This window comes from Charadrius vociferus, unplaced genomic scaffold (genome assembly GCF_000708025.1).
Source record: "Charadrius vociferus isolate BGI_N301 unplaced genomic scaffold, ASM70802v2 scaffold178, whole genome shotgun sequence".
Lineage (NCBI taxonomy): Eukaryota > Metazoa > Chordata > Aves > Charadriiformes > Charadriidae > Charadrius > Charadrius vociferus.
Window position 1 is genome coordinate 3,540,134 of NW_009649717.1, and position 26,510 is coordinate 3,566,643.

General features: G+C 39.9%; 1 protein-coding gene across 1 annotated transcript; it reads right to left on the reverse strand.

Moving 5' to 3' along the window:
- Nucleotides 1-2,165: 2,165 nt before the first annotated feature.
- PKD2 (polycystic kidney disease 2 (autosomal dominant)) lies at nucleotides 2,166-19,424 on the reverse strand. Its single transcript, XM_009890769.1, has 14 exons — nucleotides 19,315-19,424; nucleotides 16,250-16,383; nucleotides 15,644-15,894; nucleotides 14,681-14,905; nucleotides 13,879-14,107; nucleotides 11,838-12,008; nucleotides 10,513-10,694; nucleotides 9,314-9,434; nucleotides 6,585-6,683; nucleotides 5,763-5,884; nucleotides 4,798-4,915; nucleotides 4,380-4,540; nucleotides 3,433-3,580; nucleotides 2,166-2,399 (listed from the first exon to the last, which is right to left on the reverse strand). Exons 1-14 carry the CDS (start codon nucleotides 19,406-19,408, stop codon nucleotides 2,166-2,168), a joined length of 2,289 nt encoding a protein of 762 aa, XP_009889071.1. The 5' UTR covers nucleotides 19,409-19,424.
- Nucleotides 19,425-26,510: the final 7,086 nt, after the last annotated feature.

Here is a 26,510-nt window from a genome sequence, read left to right on the forward strand (position 1 = left end):
GGATATGGAAGAATTATGTGGCTCTTATTCCAAACCTGCATCCCAAACTGCTCCTCCTGAGGAAATTTTCAGAAGTCAGCAACACTACAGCGTATGTGCGGTATTAAATAAAAAAAAAGGTTCCCGGTTCCCAGTTCCCACACACTGCGACTATTACAGCACACTGGCTAAAGGCTCAATATACTTAATAAACTCAGTATGTATGTATTTCATGAAATACTAAGATGGATTTACATTAAGCATTCAATTTTCATTAATATGCTATACTTTTGACCTGGTGAGATAGCTTCCCAGACAGAACTATGGGGCTTATATGTGTGCCTGGGATTTCCAACGACTATTCAACCCTCCAAATGCTGTAAGATTCCCTGAAACAAAGGGAAAAAATAAAGGGGAACAGAGAGAGTAGAGAAGTTAACTTACGCAGCAACTGTGAAGTAATAAAGGGACACAGTGTTACTAGCAGTCAGAGCTGCCACCTGAAATAGCAGAAAAGACTTACGCATTTGCACAAACGCAAACGGGAAATAAAGTGTTAAAAAGTACTGTTTGGGCAATGAAGCAGTAGGATCAGCCCAGTCCTCTCTGTTCGTTTACACCCTGGACTCCCTTTTTACATTATTAGGTAACCTGAGAATAAGGTACGAGAGAGAAGTAACACACGAATAAAATGTAGGGTTCTTAACATTCCGTTATAAACAAACTGAGCATATGTTTGCTTTATAGAGTATATAAAATGTTTATTAGGAAGTAAAGTGCTCAGTTTTACAGATCAATAAATTCTTGATCATTGTAGAAGACTTGCATAATTAACAGCTGCCTAATAAGACCAAACACTGTACATTATTATGCAAAAACTTTACCTTTGTAATAAGTGACAAATGATATTATAATCTAATGAAATAATAAAATGTTTGTAACATTTGTCAAGTGGCCATGCACTTACTGCAAGGCCTATTGTCAACACACACGGGTACCCCATGAAAACTTACTGCACTTCAAGATGAAGTTTGTTATTAAGTAACGACACGTTACAGAAATATACCTCAACAAATACAGCTATGAATGCAAACATTTTCGTAATAATCATATACTACAAATAAAAGATGAACTGCATGATTGAATTTACATTTTGAAAGATACCTTTTTACAGGAAATCTATTTAAAACCCATAGCGATAGGTTTAGTTTTGCTTTTGTTCCCTTCAGGAAGGCCCTGCCTCACCAACAGATGACCACTAGATCACTTCTGCACACTTCCCAGTCCCTGCTACCATAAACCTCAGCATGCCACATGCTTTACAGGCCACAGGCACAAACCTTAAACACAAGGTATTCTTAGTAAGGTTCCAGCTGATTGCTGCATAAGTCAAGTTGGGTCATTTGGCAAGTCATTGATTTTAAGTACATGATTACTTCAATACTGTCTTAGCATTTAGGTAGCCCTTGACCCTCGAAACCCAACATCAGTTACATGTTACACACATGTAATTAGTTAGCATGCCTCAAAGTTTAAGCTGTAAATCATTGCACATAACAACACACTACACATTTTGGATACAAACATAAAGGCAAGGCTATGTATATTTAAACTGCTTCATATTGTGTTTTCTATTTTACTTGCACACCAGCTGGCCATGTGTACAGCTCATATTTTTTGGTCTGTTTGTTTAAAGTCAGAAATGCCAGTTCAACACAGAAAAGCCTTCTTCAGGAAGGTTTCTAAGGTCCAAAAGCTTTCAATCAAGTCTTAAAAAATCATATTTTCCCATAGAAAACAGAAAACTTGCAGCCTTTCATTTGAGTGCTTTAGCCACAGCACATTATTTCATCTGAAGCTTGCTTCCCTCATGAAAGCATTCCCCATAATACGCGTATGAAACCAAAATTCTGTCCAGGTAGATTTTGTCACACCTGGTTTCCATTCCGTTTCCTGCATTTTCGTTTCCAAGGCTGACAGTCTCACTGCTGGTAACGTGAACGTGACACATGGCTTGCATAGGTCTGAAAATGCCTTATGAAGAGAATATTTGCTTTGGCCCACCAGCAAAAATTGTCCTTAGCAGTCTGATCTGGATGATCACCTCATGCTGGGAAACAGCGGAGTAGTGTATTTGCTGGCTTAATACTGCCCTGAAATATTTAGAATCACCTAGAAAGTTAATCCTACACATGGACGTTATTCCCCCCATTTCCTCCTCCCCCATCGATACCATCTGACTGGGAGGAAGATGGCCGAGAGTTCCTTGAACGAGGCTGTCCGTTCAGTCCAAGTGGTGTTCCCAACCGATGGCTCATTTGGGATGCTGTATCATCCGATTCCCATCGCTCCAACTCCTCTCGCACAAGTCGCTCCATTTGTTCCCTGTGGATTTCATTGTCACGACCCAGTCTTTCATCCTAAACAGATTAAAAGACACAAGCTGGAAGCGCAGCTTCCCAACTGTAGTCTAAGCAAAATCTATACAAACATGGGAAATTGTTACACCACTCAAGTACTTCCATAGGCTAGTGGAGAAACACAGCTACTGTAGTAAATTCTTTTCTTTCCAGTGAAGTAATGCCCAGTTTGTCACCTTCACTTATGAAAGAACAATTTGTACTACAGTTTCTAATATTTAAATCCATATCCAGAAATGTAAAATATATTGAGGAGAGCACACCCACAAGGAAGCCCCATCTCAAGAATCAAGCAGAATTATTGGCTGTAACAACAGTAACAGCCAGGAACACCATATCTGTGACAGGGCAGCTGCAAGCCTGACCTATGTAACCCACCAAGACAGTCCATCTCACCCACCCCTTAACAGCCCTGTTCTGGCTGTTCTTGCTCCATCGGGAAGCTGACGGGTTTTTAGTGTCCACATAAATAACACGTTTGTCCCGCTGGCCACTTCCAAAGGGCCCTCAAGAAAGAGAAGGTGGAAGGGGAGGTAATAGAATCTAGATAACCCTGCTGACAGAAGTGACGCGCTTCCACCCACCACACACAATCCCAAAAGCAACATGGGAGAAGAGCTGGGTGCATGGGGCTGCTGGGCTGCATGCCCCAGATTCTAACAGACTAGTCCATAAAAAGCTTTGTATTAATCCCAACAGACACCAAGGGATGAACAAGACGCTTCAGCTGCTTCAACTACTGAACACCATTGCTGTCCGGTTCAGGGGTTTAAATGGTGCTCTGTTGCCTCAGCATGACACAGGCCTGCTATAAGATGGGTTGTCATATCTGAAACTTGCATCACGTCCCTAACATTTCACGTTTTAAATTTCATGTTTTCCTAACACAAAACTGAAATCCATTGGCCACTGCCAAAGCACCCACCTTATCTTTACCACCACTCCTTCAACCTTCCCAAGCCAAGCAGTAGGAAGAGGTGCCAATGGTAAGCCATGCAGATAGTCACCAGACAAGAGAGGGTGGGTTTCTTACCTCTGTCACTCCATCTAACAGTCTTCCCAACACATCTCTCCTTTTTAGTTTGGCTCTCTCCATTGCTTCCAGCTTCACAATAACTGCATCAATCTTGGAGACAATACTGCCGATAGAATGCTCCATGCGATCGACCCGCCTCATGAGTCTGAAGGCAACAAGCATGAGCTTCAGTGACTGACATTTCTAAGTCAGCGTCATTCTAGCACGTCAACACACAAAGCAGATAAGGATGAGACAGCATTTTAATTCAGGCACGCATCTGACTTTCCACAAATGACTCCTACTGTCCAGGAAGGAACAAAGTACACAAGACCAAGAAGAGGTAACGCAGATGGGAAACAAAGTACATAATCCACTCTCTTTTCCCTGCTTTTAGGGCATCCTCATCAAAATTTGTTGGTTCTAGTTACTCAAATTCTTCATTCAGCTACTGTTCTTATAGTTAATTAATATTGAGATCTATGATTTTAGACAAAATACACTCTCACAAGTAACTTAATCATACTAAAACCAACAGCTGAAGTTCTCACAGAACCTAAAACAACCTCAATATTTTACTACTGAAAAAAAAACAGAAAAAAGTCTTCTTGTATTATTGTAGCATGACTATTTTCTCCGTCTTTTCAATGATCAGGTTTTAAGGACAGCGACTTTTTTGTTGGGTTTTGTTTGGTTTTTTTAATTTATTTTTTGTCTTCTAACTGATTCCCATGAACCTCTCTAAAGTACTTCCAGTTCAGATATTACTTGAAAGCTACTAAAAGGAGTGACTGAAGCACCTTAACAACATAACATTTACTTTTATGAATAATTTGATTAATAATCAGAATTATAGGAGAGACTGCTGTATAACTGAAAGAAGAAAACCCACAAGGGGTTAAAAAAAAAAAAAAAAAGACGACACCACCATGCAGATTCATCCCCCCTCAGAAGGATAAACTTACACTTGGAACTCTTCATAGGAAACCCCACTAGAGCTGCTGCCCCTCCTCCTGGAGCTGTGTCCACTGTCTTCATCCTCATCTTCCTCGGAGTCATCCAAGCTCCGAGGGAAGCTGCGGCTGCTCAGAGGACGTGGCAGAGAGCTCCTATCCAGGTCCAGATCCTCCTTTATGAAAACACAAGCCACAGACATAGAAGATGTAAAGAATTTCACTTGTACACAAGAGATTGAGGTGTCAAGGTCTAAGATCTCTTGCCTTCCATAAGCTCCCCTTTGCCTTTTTACAGTTCTGCTCAGACAGCCAGGGATGAGTGCAAGCGTGAAGGGAAACAAAAGGATTCTTGTGGGGCAGCAAACCAGCATGGGGAGAAGACTGGCAGATGGTGCTGGTGGCATACCACTCCTAATGCTGAGCTCACCCTCTCTTTCTCCAGGTCATCTCTCATCTGCTGATGTTCATGCTCTGTCAATTCCTGGTCCCCATCCTGGTCATATTTGGTAAATATTGCTTCAATCTCTGCATCTGTGTGCCCCTTCCTGAAAAGGCAGTAAGAACAGTTCCCTTTCTTTCCAGTTTTCAGATGCTGAACAAACTTCAAGTATTAGAAAAACACTTCACTCTGAATAGACTTTAATCCCCAAGCCAAAGACATGACTGAACCCAGTGCTGCCTATAAATTCACAACACTGGTAACAAAAAGCTCAGCCCTCACCTTTCATTAGTTAATAGCACAAATCTCCCCTAGCCTGCACCCTGCTGCTTCACAACCACCCCTTTTGCATCTCCTTGATTTGTTCCCTTTCTTTGGGCTCCTGCCTGTTCACAAACTCCTTCAGTGGCTCTGACAGAAACATTGCTGTTTCCTCAAAGGCCTTAGATCTCTGCTTCCTCAGACCTTTCCTCCCCCACAACACAGCAACTCAACGAGGCTGGGCCCCAGAGCACCAAATCCTTGCTCTGATGTGGGATGCTGGCCCACTGCAGCAACACTAGCCATAGTGCAGACGCCAGGGGCCAGAGCTCAGCAGACCACCTTAGTTAAGACTTCTCTTCCACCTCAAACTGACCATTCTTTTCCCACTCTTGTCTCTTCATCCACAGTCCCATGCTACAAGCTTGAATGTTCCTTTGTGCAATGCCCACAGACATATATGCAAAAACTGTTTACCTATACACATCTGTTTCCATAAACGGCCCACCAGACAGAGGAAAAGGACATGCTTTGTTACCCACTAACCAAAAGAAAAGTACTCTACTGTGTTATCTTTATTCATGTTAGCGTACTCTTGTTACATCACAGAAGTGAGAGGAACTTGCATCAAAGACTTAACACCACTTGTCTCTGGGGATACTATTCAAGGCAAGAAGTAACCGCTTCCTTACCCTTTTAGATCTTGCCGGAGTTCATCAAAATTTAGTTTTCCCCCACCTTGTCTCAGACTTTCTGAAATGTCATCAACAGTTGTTTTCCTCAACTTTAGTTTGATCATGGCTTTGTTGTAGCCCTAAAGGAAAAAGTGGTATTTCATGTTTTACTTGTCGTGAAATGTTAACACTTTATTTCCAATAACTTTTTTGATTACAAAAATCAGCTAGTGTACACTATCATTCAGTGTGTTTCAAAAGCCCTGCAAGAATCTGTCTCTTCCTCCAGTTTGCCCATTTTTTATTTCAGTGTTTAAATGGGCAACACACAAATATCTTTGCAGTTAGAGGTTAAGGCTTTCATCAATCAATTTGCACTGCAGGCCAGTACAAATGGAATATTTTGTCCCAGTAAGACACCTTTGGCAGTTACTGACAGCTAAGTGACAATTTTAAATAATGCTGATAAAACAGGCAAAACTTTCTGGCTCCTAATGCATTATCCAAGACTTGCCTCATCTTATTGCCTGAAATGAGGTAATTCTGAATTCTGTGACCAAACCAAGTCGTAGTTTAGCTTCATCAGTTCAATATTTCTGTACGTAACTAGACAGACAAATACTATGCCATATTCAGCAGGCTGATCATTCAATGCAAAGTCTCAGATTACTAAAATACTTTTTCATTTATTTAATTTACACTCAGCTCAGATCCACTTATTTTAAATAAGAGATGTGTATTTTTATGAGCTGTTGCCAGTTGTGCTTTGTATGGTTTATATAGCATTTTATGTTCAGATGTGAGGAATGAGGTGTCAAACAAATAAAACGTTACTTTTACCTTTCTGATAAGGTCAGACAGTTCCATTTCTGCCTTCTGTTGTGCCATATCTGATTTGACTTCAGAGTATGTATCATTGATAATGGCCAAAAACATGTTCTGTTTATGAGAGAAATGAAAAAGCCCATTTGACAAGGCTCAGACTTGTTGAAATTACAAGTCTGAGCCCTACTAGTCTTATGACCTTCATGTGCAGACCTATACATGATTTTTTTTTAAAAAGGGCCAGGAGAAAGTGGTAGGCTGTTTAATAAACACTAACATCAAGAGCTTGAGATACTGAAATACGATGCACTGCAGTATAGCAACTTTTAATCAAGACTACTGTTTACTAACGTGACTGGAGAATTACTTTCCAGAGAGGGTTCATGCCTACACACAACAGTGGCAATAAACCATGCCTGTTTAACATTTTATGTTTAAGTTTGGCCTTCTATCTGTAAGGCCAAACTTACACAGATAACAACTGTGAATTAATCTAAGCAACAGAGCTGGCAACAAAAATGCCTGAGGAATCAAGTTAACTGTTCAACCTGTAATAATCAGCACAAGCACGAAGTTCTTATATAGTTACAGCTCTGCTTGCATTTCAGACTAAAGATAAAACCAAAAAAGCCTAAAATCAGACACTTGGCATGTAGGCCACCAACTCTGAAAAGAGTTCAGTCACTTGTCCAGACAAAAGGGAAGAAATTGGTCTCACCAGCCCTGTGCCAAGCATATAATTTACTTGAGCCATGCTGTCACTTCAAAAAAAAAGCTGAACATGGAGTAAACATGACTGAATTGCAAGCTGGACATGCAACTTCAAAAAGAATTACTCAACTTAGTGGCATGTTCAATGTGTCACTCTCATGCAGAAAGGCAGTGTTAACCTCTTATTTCCTCATGGACTTAAAAAAATGCTTTAGGAGAACAATCTTCCAATGCCATACCTTTATGCATTCTTGCCCAACATCAGAGAAATAAGAGGTAACTTGACTACTGTCTATTTTGCTTTCAGCTACCCAACACTAAGAGTTGGTGCTTTCTGCCCACCTTCCCTAACTTAGTTTCCAGGTCTCAGACTGATCTCAAGGAACTTACAGCAACATTTCATTCCAGCCAAATGACAGGATATGCAGATATTAATAAGCACACAAATTATAGCAAGTATTCTGGATAACCTGCTCTGCCCCTACACTCCAGTGCTTTTCTGCTACCCCTTAGAAAAAAATTTTTCTTTCCCTTGCTGGACACCAGCCTCTGCTCATCTGGATTTTGTGGGGTGCTATAAAACAAGTATGAAACCTGCATCATGTGCTTCTTTGGTCAGAGTGACCCATATGTTATTTTCCGATCGACCATCAGTCCGTCTCACTGAACACTTCAAATTCTCCACTTTCTTACTAGTGAAGAGCCAAGATGGAGTCTTCTCCCACAGATAATATCTGAATGCCATTTCTCCTCATCTCAGAGAATAATAAAAAGCCTCATTACATAACTCTAAAAGTTATGATGATACAGGACTGCTATACTATTTTAAGGTTAGTAAAATCCTGCTTGCCACCTTTATCAAACCACCAAAATCACAAAAACACACAGTTTGGGGAATAATCTGAGGATTTCTTGCTCACATACCAGCTTCTGTCTGGTGATACCATCAGAAACAAAATTACTATAATGTTAGCACCAAACTAACTGAAAACTACATCCAGGTAGAAGATACTGGGGCGAAAAAAAATTAATTTACTTGTTCTCCTACTTTTCTAAAAGAGAGGTCTCCTCCCTCCACTTTATTATATAAATTATTAGTAAGACCGTAATATTAATTCAATAGTAGTATTAACAGAGAGTATACAAAAGATAAGTACTACCTCACAATATACTACTCACTGTTTGAATTTATTTTTAGAATCATAGAATCATAGAATGGTTTAGGTTGGAAAGGACCTTAAAGATCATCAAGTTCCAACCCCCCCTGCCATGGGCAGGGACACCTCTGACTAGACCAGGTTGCCCAAGGCCACATCCAGCCTGGCCTTGAACACCTCCAGGGATGGGGCCTCAACAGCCTCTCTGGGCAACCTGTTCCAGTGAAAGATAATCATGTCTACGTACTGCCTCTCAGATAAGCTGAGCTTTTTATAATACTATTTGTCAAAAAGCGTACAGGTAATCTGCACTGGGAAGGTGAGAAAGACAGGGCTCAACTCTGCCCTGAAGAAGGAAGACAATAGAAAAGAGGCTTTTGCAGGCAAACCTGCAAAAGCTGCTGCACTGCTGATGAATTAGGCTCTTCTAGCAGACAAGCTGTGCGTTGCATGCATCAACTAGGCTATTATAAACACAGCCAGCCACGCATTAGAGCGCTTTATAAACCAGGAGCCTGTATGGAACAGTACAGCTACTTTTCACCAAAAAGATAAGGGGCTTGCTGTGTATGCCAACCAGGCACTATTCAGATTTTAGAAAGAAAAAATTCTTTATAATAATAAAACAATATAAATTAAAAAAAACCCAAACCAATGTGGAGAACCATATGGGAATGGCAGCAAACATACAAAGCAAACCTACTTTAAATGAAGAAAAAACGAAAGACTGTAGTGCCAGCCACATAACAGTCAGGCTCCTACATGTACTGCACGCTCACCATTATCAAAAAAAAGCCCCAAATAACAGTAGAAATCAAGAACATGAGATGCAAAATCAGCCACCTACCCACCCCACATAAACAAAGGCGTACATACCAAAAGAATGAAGAACATAAAGAACACAAATGTAGTGAAATAAATTGGTCCCAAAATTCGATTAGCTTCTTCAACCTCTGTGAAGTTGAAGTCTCCCAAAATGATGCGGAACTGAGTAAATCTTAAAAAACAAAAAACATCCAGGAGTTGAAAAAGACCACTTATGGAGCTGTGCAAGAATTCTCAATTTATTATACCCTAACAGTCTAACTCATGGGCAGCAGAGCACTCTGCGCTACCATAATACTTTATCAAGCACTACAATAGTCAATTCCTCAAGCCCATCTCTAAGGATAACCAAACCTACAGTCAGATGCCACACACAGAGAACAAAACTAGGGTGGTTACTTCTGGCTTACAGTCAGAACTGATAAAGGGGGCAACAGGAAGCAGAGTAAACCAATGATTACCATTGTGAAGTTTTAAGACCCACTCCCATCCCTCCTGCCTCTCACATACGTACTACCCCAGCCCCTCTCCCTCTAAAGCTGTCTGTGAAGCACCAAGGCTGCAAAAACCTTGGCACTGCACAGCACCATCAGCATATTTCAAGTTCCTCCACTTCTCTACAAGAAACTTTTTGCAACACTGCCCCACTTTAAGCCACCAGGGAGAAATCGATAACTGAACAGCTTCGCAATTACCTCAGTTAGAATCAGGTTATGTGGTAACAAATCAATACAGGAAAAACTGATTAACAACCTTACGTTAAGTCCTATCTCTCTCCTGCATTTTACCAGATACTTACAAATTTACTAGTTGGCTAAAACACACACTGTTTGTAAGTCAACCAACTATACATACTACCTGGAACACAGCATTATTATGCATACAATATGTCAGTAAGCATTACAAACATAAGTTAGCACATAATCATTCAGCTGCTGAATAGAATTACTGCTTTGTCTAGGAACGTGACCAATTGTTATAAAACTCATGTCACTTCCACCAACCAAAACCTGCCATTTTTAGCTCACCGATTTAACTATAGTATATTTTTAATCTCACAGCAAAGATGACTTTTGAATCAAAATGTTATCAAAAAAATGCATATGCTACTGAGCTACATCAACAGTGATACATCTGCATCTTATCTGTTTAGATGGATGTCATAGGACTTGTCTGGTCTTTGATGGAGCAACCAAATCCCTTTACCAGTGTACTGAGAAATTCTCTGCATTTTTTATTCTTGTACTTACATGCAGTCCTGGAAAGTGCTGAAGTCATCGATTTGAGTGCCAAAGACCAGATAGGCCAACTGAGCATATGCTAAGAAAATAATAAAAAACATAATAGCAAAGCCAATAACATCTTTGACACAGCGAGACATGGTAGTGGATAACTGACTCATTGTTCTGTTGAAGTTAACAAATTTGAAAAGCTGTTAAAAGAAAAAAAAAAAACACAACTGTAAAGATAAGGAAAACAAAAATTCCTTAACACAATCACTCTCCAAACTTTTACAAATGACATCTTACTGAATTTGACTGGAGACAAAGTCAGTTAATTTACACTTAGAAAAACATCACTTCCTAAAACCACCGAGGCTTGAAATGTGAAGAAAATTCTGTGAGAATGCCAACTTCTTGTTTGGGTGTGGGGTTGTACGTTTGTTTGTTTTTTCACTCCTCTATTTGGCACCCTGGCTTCAGAGCATTGTTACAGAAACACTTCCAAAAGCCTATTTATTTCTCTTTTTCTTCAATGAAGATATTAGCTACGAAGTCGTAAAATGCAAGAAAAGATCTCACAGCTGATTTTGCTCTCAGCAGGTGGTTGGACTAGAGAGAGGTCCTCTCCAACCTGCATTATTCTGTTACTCTGCAGTTTACCTTTATTTCTTATAATGAGCCACTTTATTTCTTACCCCATGATGCACTAAGTAGATGCAACCTTGTCTTACAAACCAGTAAGAGATTAGCTAACTTGCTTGAAACACCTAGGTATCAGTTTGGAGTATCAGAGTGGAAATTCACTTATCATTGATCTTACATTTTTCCCCCATTAGACAGTTTATTAACTAAAAGTTCCTGCAACTTTATACATACAGAGGACAGGAAAATGAGTATGGACATGAAAAGAACTATCAGTAGAAAGGAGGCAGTAAAAGAAAGAAGTTAAACTTAACTAAAGTAATATATCCTGTTTTCAAATGAATTGAACTAGCTTCACCAAACCTTCTAACAATTCAGAAGTTTTGAATAGATAAAATGGGCACAGTTAAACCAGGCTAGGAAAAAGCAGTACCCTGTAAGAATTACTGACTTACCAATTCAGGAATAATGAAAACATTTCTTTATGCGTCTGCTGTGACAAAGCACCAGCACTGCCTCCATCTTCTAGACTTAAACAAGGGCTGACTAAACCTGTGGCAAGTTACAACCTTGCTTTTAATCTGCAAGAAGTTACGCCTGTGCTCTGACTTCCTGCATGACCAGTTTTAGGAGAAACATAACTAAACCTCAAAACTCAGAATACTGCTTACATTCTAGTGTTACAACAAGGATGCGTGTCTCGGAGTTACCTTAATCCAGACAAAAAACACAGTGACTGCAGCAATGTTGTTGAACTGCATTTGCCAATACGCCAAAGGTTCAAAATTGGGAAATGAGTTCTGATCTTCCAGCAGCTTCTTCAGGAGCATATCAACAGTTGAAGTCCTATAGATGCTAATTCCTATAGCTACTACAGAGAGCTGAATACAAAAGAAAGATGCAAATTTACAAAAGGTGATTAGGGTTTTAAAACAACTTGTTTTAGCCACATACATACATACATCACAAAGTTACGATAAGAGGAACTTCACGTTATTTATAGCACCACTATAGTGTGACCCTTAAGTAAAAGCAAATATATTGTTTTCAAGGTGTCCTCACTACAAAGCTGAAGTTTCAAACAAGAAAATAACAACTAGGGTTTGCACAGAGTCGGAGGGGGGATAAAATAAAATAATAAAAAAAAAAAAAAAAATAATCACTGATCCCAGCTTCTCACAATCCCTCAGGGACAACCCCACTGGTCCCTGATCCCATTAGTGGTTAGGACCAGGCAGTTGCAGAGGCTGGAGGGGGCCAGGTTTCACCACCTTTCACTCTAGAGTAACGTAACAGCCCGGTGGCCACTGTTTGAGATAAGATACAAACTAGAATTTCTGGACGTCCAAGGAAATGCATTTCACAACAAAACCATTCTAGCCCCAGACTACAGACAAATAGCCTGGGAGTAAGAAGATTTAGAAATCTTCAACTGTGGCAATGAAGAGAAAAAGATGACGGTGAAGCCAAGCAGGCTCAGAAAAATTAAGCTGTCAGAGAAGGAAATAGAAGGAAAGAAAGATGACAACTCAAAAAGACAAAGGTGAAAAACATTAAAGATAAGGAGAGCAGAAAGATGGCAGTAGCCAAAAAGGTACTAGAGTTTCTCTGCAATACAGACTGACCACTATTGCCCAGAACAAGGAACAGCAGGGAAGCTGTAGTTTTACCATACAGATAAGGTTCTTGCTTTGATTTCTGCAAATGTACTTTTTATTAGTGTAAGTGAATAATTCATAGTGTATACAGAGTCATAAAGTACATAACCCTAAATTTAAACAGACAAGGTATAAACATAGAATTTTGACTCACTGTGTGAACTGAATTTTACACGAACTTTACATGAAAACATTTCACTGACCGTTAACAGCAAAGCACCTTATTCCTGCCCTTGTAGTTAAGTATAACAAATGGCACACAGTTCACATAAAAATCCTCCTAAATGGACCTTCATTTCCAAAGCACTGTTGACGCAAGTATGATTTCTCTAGATCACAGACACTAACTTCAAGACTCAAACCTTTGATTTATCCAAGCCTGAAGATATAAAACAGGTGTGGGACTGGAACTGTTTCAGCACTGCTGGCTTTGTATACTGTTGGTAAGCACAGCTTGTTGTAAGTCCAGAGAGAATTATATTATGTAGCTTTAAATTCAAAGCTCAGATTTTCTGCTACATCAAGATTACTGATGTGCAACACTGTCCACTTAACAAAGAAAGCAGCCCTGACAGCTGCTAGCACTCTACAATTTTGAGACACTTCTTCAAACTTGGCATTAGCTGGTGAGTATTTTAATACCACATTAAGTCTCTGTGGTTCTTTGCAGACATATTCAATTCCCAGTCCCACTCCTCCAAATGCAAATCACTGCCTTAAAGCAGATGATTTTCTTACTTGAAAGCCACTGCAATAGTCTGTATCAGATATGTAGAAGAGAAATGAAGGCGAGTTTGTTACCTCACATAATGGCCATGCTGTGAAAAAGCATACTGGACAAATACTCTAACTTTTCACCAGAACGTGAAGGCTGAAACCACCAAAGACAGAGCTAGTGAGTTTGCAAAACACACCAGCTTTTCAACGCAGACTAAAATGGTCTTACTCAGACTGAATAGCCCAATAGTCTGTAAGTATCCTTCCTAATGATGGCGCTATCCCTTAAAACCACACTAGGAATACTGAGTCATTAACATCTCCCACAAAGTGCATTTCAGAAAGCAATTTTAGCCTTGTTATAAAGATTACTCACCACAATGATAAGGATATCAAGGCAATTCCAGAGACTTCTGAAGTAATGCAGTCTATGAATGTGAATTTCTAAGATCTCTTCCACCATATAATAAAGAACAAAAAGACAAAATGCCATTTCACAGGCTGCCAGGAAAAAATCAAAAGTAGAGATGTAGTGAATCAGCCTCACTGGCTGAAACTGCCAAGATGTAACAAGGCCTCCAGTCGCTGGAAACTCCACTAACAACCTGCATTTAAAAAAAGGCAAAGAAAAAAAAAATTTATTTACACAGCAATGATGAAAAGCACTACTAAAAGATACACGGGGTTATTTACATAATTATTTAAATAATGGAAACAGGCAAAAGCCCACATATGATTCAGAGAAGACACTACACAGAAGAGAAAGTGTAAACCTGGCCGCTCTGAATTTTGACTAAAACCCAAGGCACTTCAGGAACAGTGAGAAAACAGGAAGACCTGTCTTCATCTGCACCTGTTTCATGCTGTCTAAACTGAAGACTGATGTTGTATATGCATGTATTTACTTTAATAAGCCAACTCTCTAGAGAAGTTGCCTGCAAACTGCACCTGCAAACTGTATTGTGGCATCAGGAAAGTCAGAACTGCCTCCAGATGGTGAACGCAGTTGCCATGTGGAGTCTCACTTCTTTGACAGGGAAACACGCCACTTCAGCTGCCCGTCTCCTTTATATAAAACATATGCTTACCCATGTCCTCAAAACAAAGCAATCACAAGAAAACCTCAAGTCTACATCCTACACCATGCAATTTGAACACTGTCATGGTTCTGTTCATACCTGACCACACAGAATAGGTTGATGTTTGCATTGTATACTGAGAAATCAATGAAAGCTGCTCTGGTCCCTCTGTCCAGCCACAGGTTCTCCTTAAGGCTAGCGATCTGCACAGCTGTTACTTCTCTGGTCCTTGAGAGGTCTTGGTAATAACCAGCCCCACTGTATGTGGCAATCAAGCCCCAATGGCTGCTCCCATTCAAATCCTTCTCATTGGTGTACGTCCAACTAGTTCAGAAGTGAAACACAGCACATTAGTCTTTCTACTTTCAACTAACAATCAACAAAACAGACACCAACAAAACCTGACCAAAAAAAACCCCTATCAGTTACTTAAAGCTGCTTTAATTTAAGAGATACTTGTAGAAAGTTTGAATATACCCTGGAGAAAGAGCTTACAAAGTTCCTTTGACTAACACAACAAAATAGAGATAGAAAGATGGGTCACAAGTATATTAATTGTGAAAAGAGAACACATCAATCCACTCACACAGAATTTCTGTCCTCAGGGAAAGAAACTAAATTGGCAATTATATAGTTATGTTCCATCTTCAACACCTTTTACAGTTCAACTCACACATTGTCCTCCAAGAGAGGCAGTGCTATTCCCATTTTTAGCCAGGGAAGACAATTCGGTGAAACTCACTGAAGTAACACAATCTGGAATTACAGAACGGGCACTCATGAGTTGCAGTTCTGCACTCAGCCTAGCGTGTCTCCCAAGCATAACAGCTACCGAAGGCACAATGACAGCACCTAAACTCCAGTGGAGTAAGAGCACAGTCCTCTCCAAGTTCAGAAAGGTTTCTCCATGAGCAGAACTCGCAACTGCTCTGGATTTACCTGGCTTTACAGACAGAACACACAGCAAATGCAGAGTTGCCTTTGCCAAGTGACTTACTGTATAATTCAGCATAACCCAGGTCAGGGCATGGGAAGCAAAGTGTCTACAGGAATACTACGTACGCTGTTCCATTCCGAAGTCCAAAAGGAGCAGTATCTTCATTAGCTACAGAATAGACATCATAGCAGTCTTTGATTTCATCCTTTAAATCCTCAGGTATAGAGCATGAACCATTCCTCACTTTCAGCTGCCGAATGCGAGGCACCCCAAGGAGCAGGTTCTCATAATAAATGAAGCTTTTGTTTTCTGCCATGGTTTTATTGTTGTACCACATCTCCCAGTAAAGACCATCCAGCAAAGGGCCTTCTGTGAACTGAAGAGGAAGACAGAATTTTAGCTTGCATGTTTCCAGCGCTGGTTTTATAGGTCTTCATTCCACGTATTTGTTAGAATTGCAGTTGATAATTTTTCTCACACAAGGCCTTACTGTTACCTGTCCTCCAAAGACATTCTGCAACCTTGCGCTACCCTGCCCCACTAGCATAACCTGGGTTCTAAACTTTCACCTATTAAGGGCCTATTTTGTTCCATGGCTTTGACATTGTCCACACAGATCTTCATGCACAACCCCTACCACATTAGAAAAAAGATCCTGCAGGTTAAATTTACAGGCCATGACAGGACAAGCAAATCACTGCAACAAAGACAAAAAATTGCTTTTAGACTACCTTCCAGAAGTCATCCATTGTGGACAAAGTTTTGAAATCAGTTTTCTCCATTTTTGATACAGGTGTTTCCAGGAAGAGCTGCGACATAACCCTTGTGTAATAGTACATACTGGAACTCACTGTCCCATAAGTCACTGCAAAAGATTTGGCAAGTAGTGAGAGGTAAAGGGGTTGGAGAAAGGGAAGAAAAAAAAGGAGAAGAAAAAAACAAAAGAAAAAAGAGAAAGAGTATTTTACGTGTTTTGGTTTGAATACATCAGGTTGTGTTTGTATAGATTTTGCACTGCAAAGTTTAAGCTTCAGAACAAAACAAAATACACACCAAGCAGCATTTGTCTGTCAACTGTGATTAAAATACAAAAAGCAGTGAATAGACTGATCAATCAGTTTAAAATACTGAGTTCTCCTTCCCACACCTCATTCTATTATTAGTGCTTTTATAAAAGCTAACTTCAAGAAAAACAAAGGCATGATTCAGCAGGCTGAAGAGAGGCAGCTGGTGCCTTCTCAGGTGACTTGTGCTATCCAAGGTATCCATAGAAGGCTGACACAAATGGCACAAGACCTCAGGAGAACTATGACCTGCTTGAGCAGACAATGACGGTCAACCAGAATATCGCAGGGCACTGTGAATGACATTAGCCACCTACGACAACGACACTCCACCCAAGACATGCAGTGTTTCTAGGAGAATCTCCCCACAGAAAATAAATGACTTTGTGTTACTTCTTTTCCTCACACTGGGCCAAGCATTTGGCCGAGGACCACAGAGCATAAATTATAAAATGATGTACAAAGCCAAGATGGCTTGGGAGAACAGTCTCTGGCACTGATACTGTTACTGCCTATAAATACTTAAAACCATTTTATACCTAAAACTCAGAGAAGCCTGAAAGATTTAGTCTACACTGAACAATCTCCATCAGTTTTGATAATTTTATAAAAATATTTTATCACAGGAAAGAAAATGTAGTTTTCTTTAGACACTGGAGAACCAGAACTACTTTTAATAGACTTCTGCTATTGCACATGGAATGTATCACAGGACCACACAATAGCTGGATTCTCTCTAAATATGTACTCTCGAAAATACAAGAGTACAAGAAACGCCCATAGCATTTACCCTGCTCCTAGGAAAACTCTCTCCTAGGGCATGCCAAGCCACAGACCAGTCTGTCCCACAGTTATTGCTTAAATGTTGAAATTAAAAAGGGTAGTACTTAAAAAAAAAATACTACTGAGTTCACAATATCTGTAGATATTTAACACACTATACTTTTCCTTTATTCTATTAACAATTTTTTTTTTCCTATAGAAAAACATATTGTTAACAGCCTACAGTCAAACTTTGCCTGCTGAAACCAATTTCACTTTATTTTAATTTCAAGTCCCTCGTTGGTCACGTCTCCTGCTGGTACAGCATACCAGCCACAAGCAGTCTTACGCTACTTTGTCCATAAACCTGCAGTAAGCATTCTTAATGGATTCAGGAAGGAAAAAAAACCATGATATTTAGTATATAACCATGCTTGCAGTACAACACCAAAACAGTTGTGTAAATGGTATAAAGTTTGAGGTTTGGGGTTTTTTTTAAGTAATTCTACTCCAGACAAGCAGGGCAGACTTGCTCTCACAGAGCCAATCTACCAGTGTAGTTTTGCGTTTTCTTTGCCACTCCAAGATTCTGTCTGACAAATAATAAAAACATCACCTTCTTCTGTTACAACTGATCATAAACAGCAACTTAATTGTCACCGACATTTGGGATATTTAGAACAGAACTGCCCACACTATAAATTGGAGGCTTGAAATGTATCAGCTTTCCAAACATTAACTTAATGCATAGTTTCTGTTGTTATTGTCCCTAGTAACCAAATAAAACATCTATTTCACAACTCTGTAGTAAGTTGTATTTTGCACTGTCTTGCTTATTTTTATGCAAATATATGAACATGCCTTGTTTTGACTATTAACTGGAAAAAAACTAGAAATCTTGAAATAGAACTGTATAAGGGCTTCAAGTTCCCAAGGCCAGAAAAGACAACTGCTCTCAGAACTGGTATGTTATATCAGACACTACTGTTCATGCTGCTGTGTGAGGCCTGTGATAAACATCCTGTACTATCTGTGCTCCACCACTAAGGTTCTTCACCCTAAGAAAAGAACCACAAATTCAGTTCAGGCTGCTTTTTTAAACTCCGTTTGGGTCCAGGAATATTACTGTTTATGAGGCTGGAGATCCATCAAGCTCCTCACTTCTGTTCTAAGTCTGTATTTAGTAGAATCTGCTAATATTATCTTCAGTGTTGATTCTAGAGCACCTACCTTAAAGCAGTCACCTACTTAAAAGCCAAATAAAATAAAATAATAATGATGATAATAATTTTTAAAAAGTAGGTTGACTGTTACTCTCTTCTGTGTTTTATAGTGTTATGATACTTCATATATCATAGACAACAAAACAAGTGACACACTTAATTCATGGAAGTCTCCAGCTGTGATCCATATACACTTGAGTATATATAGGCTGCAGACGTGTTTAAAACATCCAGCATCATGTAAACACAGATTATCAGATATTTAAACTAAGTAGCTAGCATTATCTCTGCCTTTCCAACCATTATCAAGAACTTTTATTCTTAGAATGATCTGTACATAAGCTTGGTGATAAATTTGAAACTCACTGATTTAATTTTTTGTCCTGCATGACTAACTCCTACTCTTCACATTTAACAGTTCTGTTTGGTGATTTCAAAAAGCATAGGAGAAACATTACACTGCAATGTGGTACTACATTAAAAAAATGCTCCCTAAAAACAAAGAATAAATATATTATCACCCTGCTTAAGTGTTCAACACTTGTTAAGGTGCAGTAAGTTGCAGTATTTTCAATCTCAAGCAACAATCCATGCGCAGAAACAAAAGAAAGATTTAATTCCAAATATTTGTCCACACGTCTGCCCATTAATATTTCTTCCACATCACTGAAACAACCTTCATTCTGGAATCACAGCCAGCCAGCAGATACTATAGAATCGGATGCATTAAAGCTGCACAGTACTTACAGACACACAAGACCACAAGGAAAATCATGTACGTAACCAATTCCCGTAAAACACTTTTCAGATATCGCTCTCTGCTCGTGTTGCTTTCTTCCATAAGTCTTGTCCCCCACAGACCTTAAAAGAAAAACATATATAACGATGTACATATGTGTGATACTAGATACACAAATGACATAATAAGTTAAGTGGCTTTTTAACCTATGTCGTGTCTGCTACAGGTTCTTCTATGGATTTTAAACTGATCTAAGTTCAAGGAGGAACAACTTATTCTTCACAGAATCGTCAGGGTTGGAAGGGACCTCTGGAGATCATCTAGACCAAGCCCCCTGCCAGAGCAGGGACACCTACAGCTAGTTGCATAGGAGGGCATCCAGGTGGTTTTGAATGTCTCCAGTGTGGGAGACTCCACAACCTCTCTCTCTGGGTAGCCTGTTTCAGTGCTCTGCCACCTGCAAAGTAAAGAAGTTCCCCCTCATGTTAAGATGGAACTTCCTATATTCAAGTTTGTGCCCATTACCTTGTCCTATCACTAGGCACCACTGAAAAAAGACTGTTCCCACCCCCCGGCACCCTCCCTTTAAGTATTTATAAGCATTGATAAGATCCCCCCTCAGTCTTCTCTTCTGCAGACTAAAAATACCCAAGTCCCTCAGCCTTTCCTCATAAGAAATGTTCCAGTCCCCTAATCATCTTCACAGCCATTTGCTGTACCCTCTCTAGCAGTTCCCTGTCCTTCTTGAACCGGGGAGCCCAGAATAAGACACAATGGCCCCACCAGGGCAGAGTAGAGGGGAAGGATGACCTCTCTCAATCTGCTGGCCACACTCTTCTTGATGCACCCCAGGATGCCATTGGCCTTCTTGGCCACCAGGGCACATTGCTGGCTCATGGTTATTCTGTTGTCCACTGCTCTTCCGTAGGCTGAACAGGCCCCAAGGCAGTATTAGCTATTCATGAGATACCATAATAATTTAGTAATAGCTCAGCAGAACTCTAACAGAATGTGCTGAAGATTTGCCAGAAGTGCTGTCACTTAAAACCACAATATGAAAACAGATACAACAATACAAAGACATGCACAGATAGCCATCCTTCAAGAAATGCCGTGGTTTGGGTCTTTTAAAGTATGAAAAGCATTGTTAGATGAATGAAAATGCACACAGTACCAAACCTTTATTAGTAGTCTTAACTAACTTTCTACTTGAAAGGAGGTTATGTCAGTCAAACATATTTTTAAAGAAATCAAATCATAATTTTCCTCTCCTAATAGGCAAGGCATGCCCAACAGAGACACAGCAGGGATCTTGGTGAGTATTTCTACATGATTTCTTTCCCTGCGCAAGGGTATTCATTGCAACATTAGCAGCAGTTTAAATGAGCAACCGCCGCCTAGCCGTCAAACTTGGCATCTGCATTAGGTGAACTACTGCTGCCTGTTACTAGCTTTGTATTATACTTGACGTTCTCAAGAAGACAGCATAAGAGAAGTTATTGAACTTTGGCGATCCCTTCCAAAAGGGTAACGGAAAAGCAAAAGGATCTTTTAAATGGACTCTAAAAGAAACAACCACCTGAGAACAGAAAGCAGTTAGTAATGACCATACTTATTTCCCCTGCATAATACAGAACAGAAAAAAGCTGGGAACAGCTGCTGATGCTCAGACCGAAACTGCTGCCTTCAAGGAACTTCTCTTCATTTAAGCCTAAACCATGCTAGGTGATTTGACCTTAGTTTATGGTGGGAGAGAAAGCATTTAAAAATAAAAATTCACTCTTAGCAAAGTGCACCAAATTTCCACCCTCTTCCTTTTCAGGTATTTTAAACAGCCAATCTTTTAAAATGTCCTTTAAGTTCTTGGCAGATGGAAATGAAGTAACCTCATATTCCCTAGGAAAAAAAATAATCTTTGATCCATCAAACATACCACAGTAATTTGAAGTCAAATGGAACACCAAGAAGGGATAGCCAAAACACATTATAAAGCTAACAGCAAAAGCTTTGCAACAACTGCTGTCAGACTAAGACATACAAAGGGCTACCTTGCCTGCTGCAGAACTTCATTTGCTAACAAAGGGACAGGAATAAGGAAGCTCTTCCCTCTACCTGTAAATAGGAGCTTATTCAGGGGGAAAAAAAAAAAAGGGGTGGTGGTGGTGGTGTTAGTTCTTTTTAGAAGCCTTTCAGCTACTACATTTTTAAGTTGTGACCTAACCACAAAGTCAACCAGGAGACTTCTCCTGCATGGGCACAGCATACACTAATAGTCTTAGCATTAACCTCTGTTCACACACCTTAATTAGTAACTTACAACCTTCACCAGTGTCAGCCCTCAAGAGAAGAAAGCTTTTTCAAAGCTGTTCTTTAAGGTGAAGTCTGAAAATTTACAGATAAAGACTGAAACTTTACTACACAGAATGCCAAATCCTCACCATTAGGTCATTCTTGAAGACAGAAACACAAAACCAAGAACATTTACAGACTCACTAATAATAAAGAACTCAACAAATTCAGCCTCTAACACTGCACTACGTTGCACTAGCAACCCTCATAATAAGGCAGGAAAACATTACGGAAGAGAGGAAGAAAAGGCTGGAACAGGCAGTGAGCTAAGCTGGCGAGAGAGACGAGTCCCGGCTCTCAGCACATTACTCACCAATAAGAAATGTGGTGTGCAGCTAGCTTGCAAGCTCGAATTCTGTCATATTAGACTTGTTAGGAGTCAGTCAGCAAGGAACAGAAAGTTACATGGGAAGAAAACAAAAACAAACAAACAACCCCACCAAACCCAGCACCAGAGATCATATAATGATCTTTGTGTTAAATGAACTCTAGATTTGCTCGTCAGCTAGCTTGAAGCTTTCATTAGTTGCTACTTTTTTAGAACATATGTACATTACTCCCCTTTTTGTCTTCCTACAATATTGGTTTAGATTTATCAAGATTAGTGGTGGTAAGCAGTGCTGGATTTGACATCTACTGCAAGCACCAAAAACATTTTGTTTCCAGCTTTGATCAATCATTTTCCATTCATTCCTCATATAAATTTTTATTCATCGACTTTTTGACAGAATCTAGGTACTCTTTCATTTATCAAACAAATCTGCCTGCAGCACAAACAGCTTACCCAAAGAGTATAGGAACTCAGAAGCGTTGTCAAAAAATGATGATCAAATGCAAATAAAAAAAAAAACCACCAGATAAAATTTCATCTTACAATAAGAAGTCTAGCTAACCTAGCCTGTTAGGTAACACAAGAAATTAAAATCTTTCTGTTTACACATACATAAAATGTTATATACATATATACACACACACCTAGTATATGTGTATATGTAAGTACAAATATATTATACATATCTACCTAATCATAAGGCCAAGTTTATAAGGTACAGAATGTTGATAAAGTCATTGAGATTTATGCAAAAGTCTTAAGTTCTGAAAGTGCTGAAGTCAAGATACATATCACTAACAGTTCTGCCCTCACAGAAATTTAGATGCTGGGCAAAAAATGGGGCTGGAAGGAGAGACCCACAAGCAAAGATGCTTTATCCCAAAAGAATGACAAAACACAGTCTCAAAATCCTTAGTTCACATTTATTAGTAAGTTACAATCGGAGCCTGCACTAGTTTAACTCAGTAAAAATATCATGCATTCTTTGTGAACGTTAACAATTAATGAGTGACTGGAAATGATATTTGATACTTCCGTTTAACGATAGCTAAGAAAATCTTTCACAAAAGATCCCACACACTCCTTAGTATTGATGCACATGAGTGACCAGGTGACAGCTCTAAGGGGCAGATTACGTTTCCAGCCTGGCTCTGGAAATGGACTTTGCTCTTAACTGTAAAAACTTTTGATGACTTTCTTCTTAACAGAGTTGAATATTCATTCCTTCCTCTCCCCTCAGCATCTGGGATGTTTGCTGAAGAGATCTACAAGAGGGCCTAAAGCTACTTCACAGAGACTCATGGTAGAATCTGAAAAGAAGCCACTAAGAAGAACCTAAAATACAGATAGCCTGAATTAACTGACTTTCTATTCACTTAGTAACTGCAGTTACAGTCTCCCCGATAGTTGCAATTACCAAAATTCATTACCTTAAATACTCTCTGCATTTTTATTTCACAACTGACAGCAAGAAAAGCGTAAGCTGTCATTCAATAGCCCTCAGTGGATGAATGGCAACTTCTTTAGCCACGGTAACACTACCACTTTTGATAACCAAAGGATTAATCCCTCTTGTTGAATACTGTCTAGTAAAATGGCATTTCATTAAATAAATCTATGCCAACTTTCCTCTAGTCATCTTGAAATAAAACCGAGTATTCCATTTTCTAGTCTTAAAACATCCTCATGGTTATCCGTGAAAGGTCAAAAGAACTATTGAGTGCTCTTTCCAGTATTAAAACCCCAGTAGTCCGTCTAGTGCCCTATATTAATTTCAGGCTTGAAATCTGCCCTTTTGCTGTGCAGCCTGAAGCAATCGCATTCTTCAGAGAAGGTTGGTTACCTGCAGCAGGCAAGTACAGCACCCTGCAGTACCTCCACAGCACAAAAGTCACACCTAGGCATCTACTGTGCCTATGAATTAATGGCAAAATTCTCATGAAAAAGACAGAAAAGTATCTGTCTACTATAGTAACTTTAGCTACGCTTACCTATAAACACTAAATGTAAGCAGGTCAGAAATCAACAGAAACTGTGAATAGTAACCACAGGGATAAATCCACTCCGAACATTCCTAGAACATGAAACCAAGTCTTTTCATTTTACAGCTAAAAATAGAATACTACCAGTGTACACCGACAGTCTCAAACAGCAAGAGGCAGCTTGGTCCATAGCCATTATTGAAAATATTTCTTTTTGTTTTCTCGCACCACAAGAACGTGTAACTTTGCACCATTCTCCATACAGTGCACACTTAATAAGCTCACACCCAGTAGTGTAAAGAGAACCACACTAGTTGAAAGGATGCATAAAGTTACCATGTCAAAGGTGTGCCTGATCTTTCAGCCTGAAAGCAGAAATTAAAAGTTCAAGCTATGGATGTGCAGCAGCTCCCAAACTGGTTATTCTAGCCCACCATACATTGCTTTTAGGCAGCAGGACAAGCAAGGGATCCGCATATCAGAGCGGGGCCAGAACATCTTCTCTGGCAACATCTGCCTGACGCTAAAGCCACTAAAGGCTCAGCTGCACTTGTTCTGCCCAGCACAGCCTGCAGCTTCACCAAAAGCCAATTCCTCTTGGTTCAGCTCCTTGCTCAGCTGAACAAGGTGAAAATACATATATAGGCTTAAAAGCAAAAAAAAAAAAAAAGGCTAGAAAAAAGAATAATAATAAGCAACATTTCTCCACCCAAAATCAATCCTACAAAAAAAAAAAAAAGCGCGTCTGATGGACCTTCTTTCCATTTGCGAATACTATGACCTTACACAAATCACATCTTATTAAGCTCTGCCTTCAGGTTCAAAATGGATCAGAAACCAGCACCAAAATCAGTCCTAGTGTGGATAATCCGTTTTGAGTACTATTGCATAAACCATGATGGAGATAAAACAGTTAGCAACTTATGTCAGGTCACGACAAAGTCGCTCTCACATTCACCTCATGTTCAAACACCACTATTTTTCACGACAGTTAAAAGTGCATGCAGGAGGTTCCTTCTTGGCAAGAACTACTATGAAGGGAGCATCTGAACAGTCTATTAGATAAGAATTTTTATAAAAGGACTCAACCTTCTTCATGTGAAGCAGTTCCTTTCCTAGGAATTTACATATCTCAGCAATGGACAACTAAACACACCACTGAAGACTCAAAACAGAGCAGTGCCAGCTCACGCATAACACGTAATTATAATTGATATTTTTTCCTGCCCATTCTGGTCTCATTATGAAGTGACTTATTTCATTGAACACTCTCCCAATAAAATCTGCTGAAAAGAAAACATGCTCTATTCCATAATCTCTGCAAGTCTGACTTGCATCCAAGTAAAACACTGTGATGATCTAGAGGGATTTATTTTGGTGCAAGACAGCTGAAGATAGTGAAATCATTATAGCAAATGATTTTTGAATGCACATGAAAATCAGAGTGAAGACATACAGGACACACAATAGCCTAGTTTACAAGTCCCTCCTTAAAATCAAGTTCATTTTGACACCTCTGCTGATGCTGTGCCAGCCAGTAACAGTACTAGCACTTCAGAAAATTCCCATTTTAGAAGCAGCATTATTTTCTAAATATGGTTTACTTTTCCTGCAGCTTTATAAGGATAAAGATTTTGTCTGACACTCAAACAAATCCTACGTTTAAAATCCTCACAATTTCATGCTGACATTTTAAGCTCCTCTGAAAAGGAAGGGGGATTTCTCGCATGTGCTCCCACAACCTTGGATCCAAACAAGTCCCCATCCATTTTCTCTGCTGTGTCAAATCACCCCTATACAGGGCCAGCTCAGCACAGATTTAACACGGTAAGCTTAGAGCGACACTCCAAATGCTCATCTGATGTGCTCCTGCTTATGCTTCAAACTATGGCCCTGGTCACCAGTTCTGCATCAACAGGCAGCTCTTAGCAATCAAGGGCAGCTCCAAGGCACAGTGCAATATCGTAGAAAAGCAACATCAAATAAAACACCCTCCCAACAGCCCCACTCTAAGTGTGAATGCCATCCTAACCACTTCTTCTATCAGACAGAGAATGCTGAAAAGAAGAGAAAGACAAGTGTTCTGCTCCAACTCTCCAAAGACCTGATCAGAAAAGCCACACGTATCCAGAATCTACTCAGGAGAGTCTCTTGCACCGAAAGCTGCCAGAACTGGGGGGCAGAGAGCTCTGTGCTCCAGAAGAAAGGAAGGCAAGAGGTATGTGTGCTGGGGGGCATAACCAGGACGGAGATCAGAATAAGGACGTACCTTAAGAGGTAGGGACACAGACAGGAGCAAGCACGGATAGACAGACGGGAAAGTGGAAAAGAACATGGGAAGGGAAAAAAGACGACAGGCAGCAGAGGCGTGAGTGGAACAAAAGGCAAAAGGACTACAAACAACTCATAAACGTTCCTCTCGACGACAGACTGGAGGAAAAGGCAGCCGAGCTAGAAGCCCAGCGACTGGAAGCCCCGCTCCGGCAGGAGGGCCCCGGCCAGGGAGGTTGAGGGGAGGGGGGCAGAGGCTCTCACCTCGCAG

What these genes read in the sequence shown, in the direction of transcription:
- PKD2 (XM_009890769.1), bottom strand. Translation starts at nt 19,408, where the DNA reads ATGGAAGAAAGCAACACGAGCAGAGAGCGATATCTGAAAAGTGTTTTA. An exon ending in CCTTGTGGTCTTGTGTGTCT is followed by an intron (nt 16,384 to 19,314) that starts GTAAGTACTGTG and finishes AATCTTTTGCAG; the next exon opens with TGACTTATGGGACAGTGAGT. An exon ending in TGTTTTTTGTCTGGATTAAG is followed by an intron (nt 10,695 to 11,837) that starts GTAACTCCGAGA and finishes TTCTTTTAACAG; the next exon opens with CTTTTCAAATTTGTTAACTT.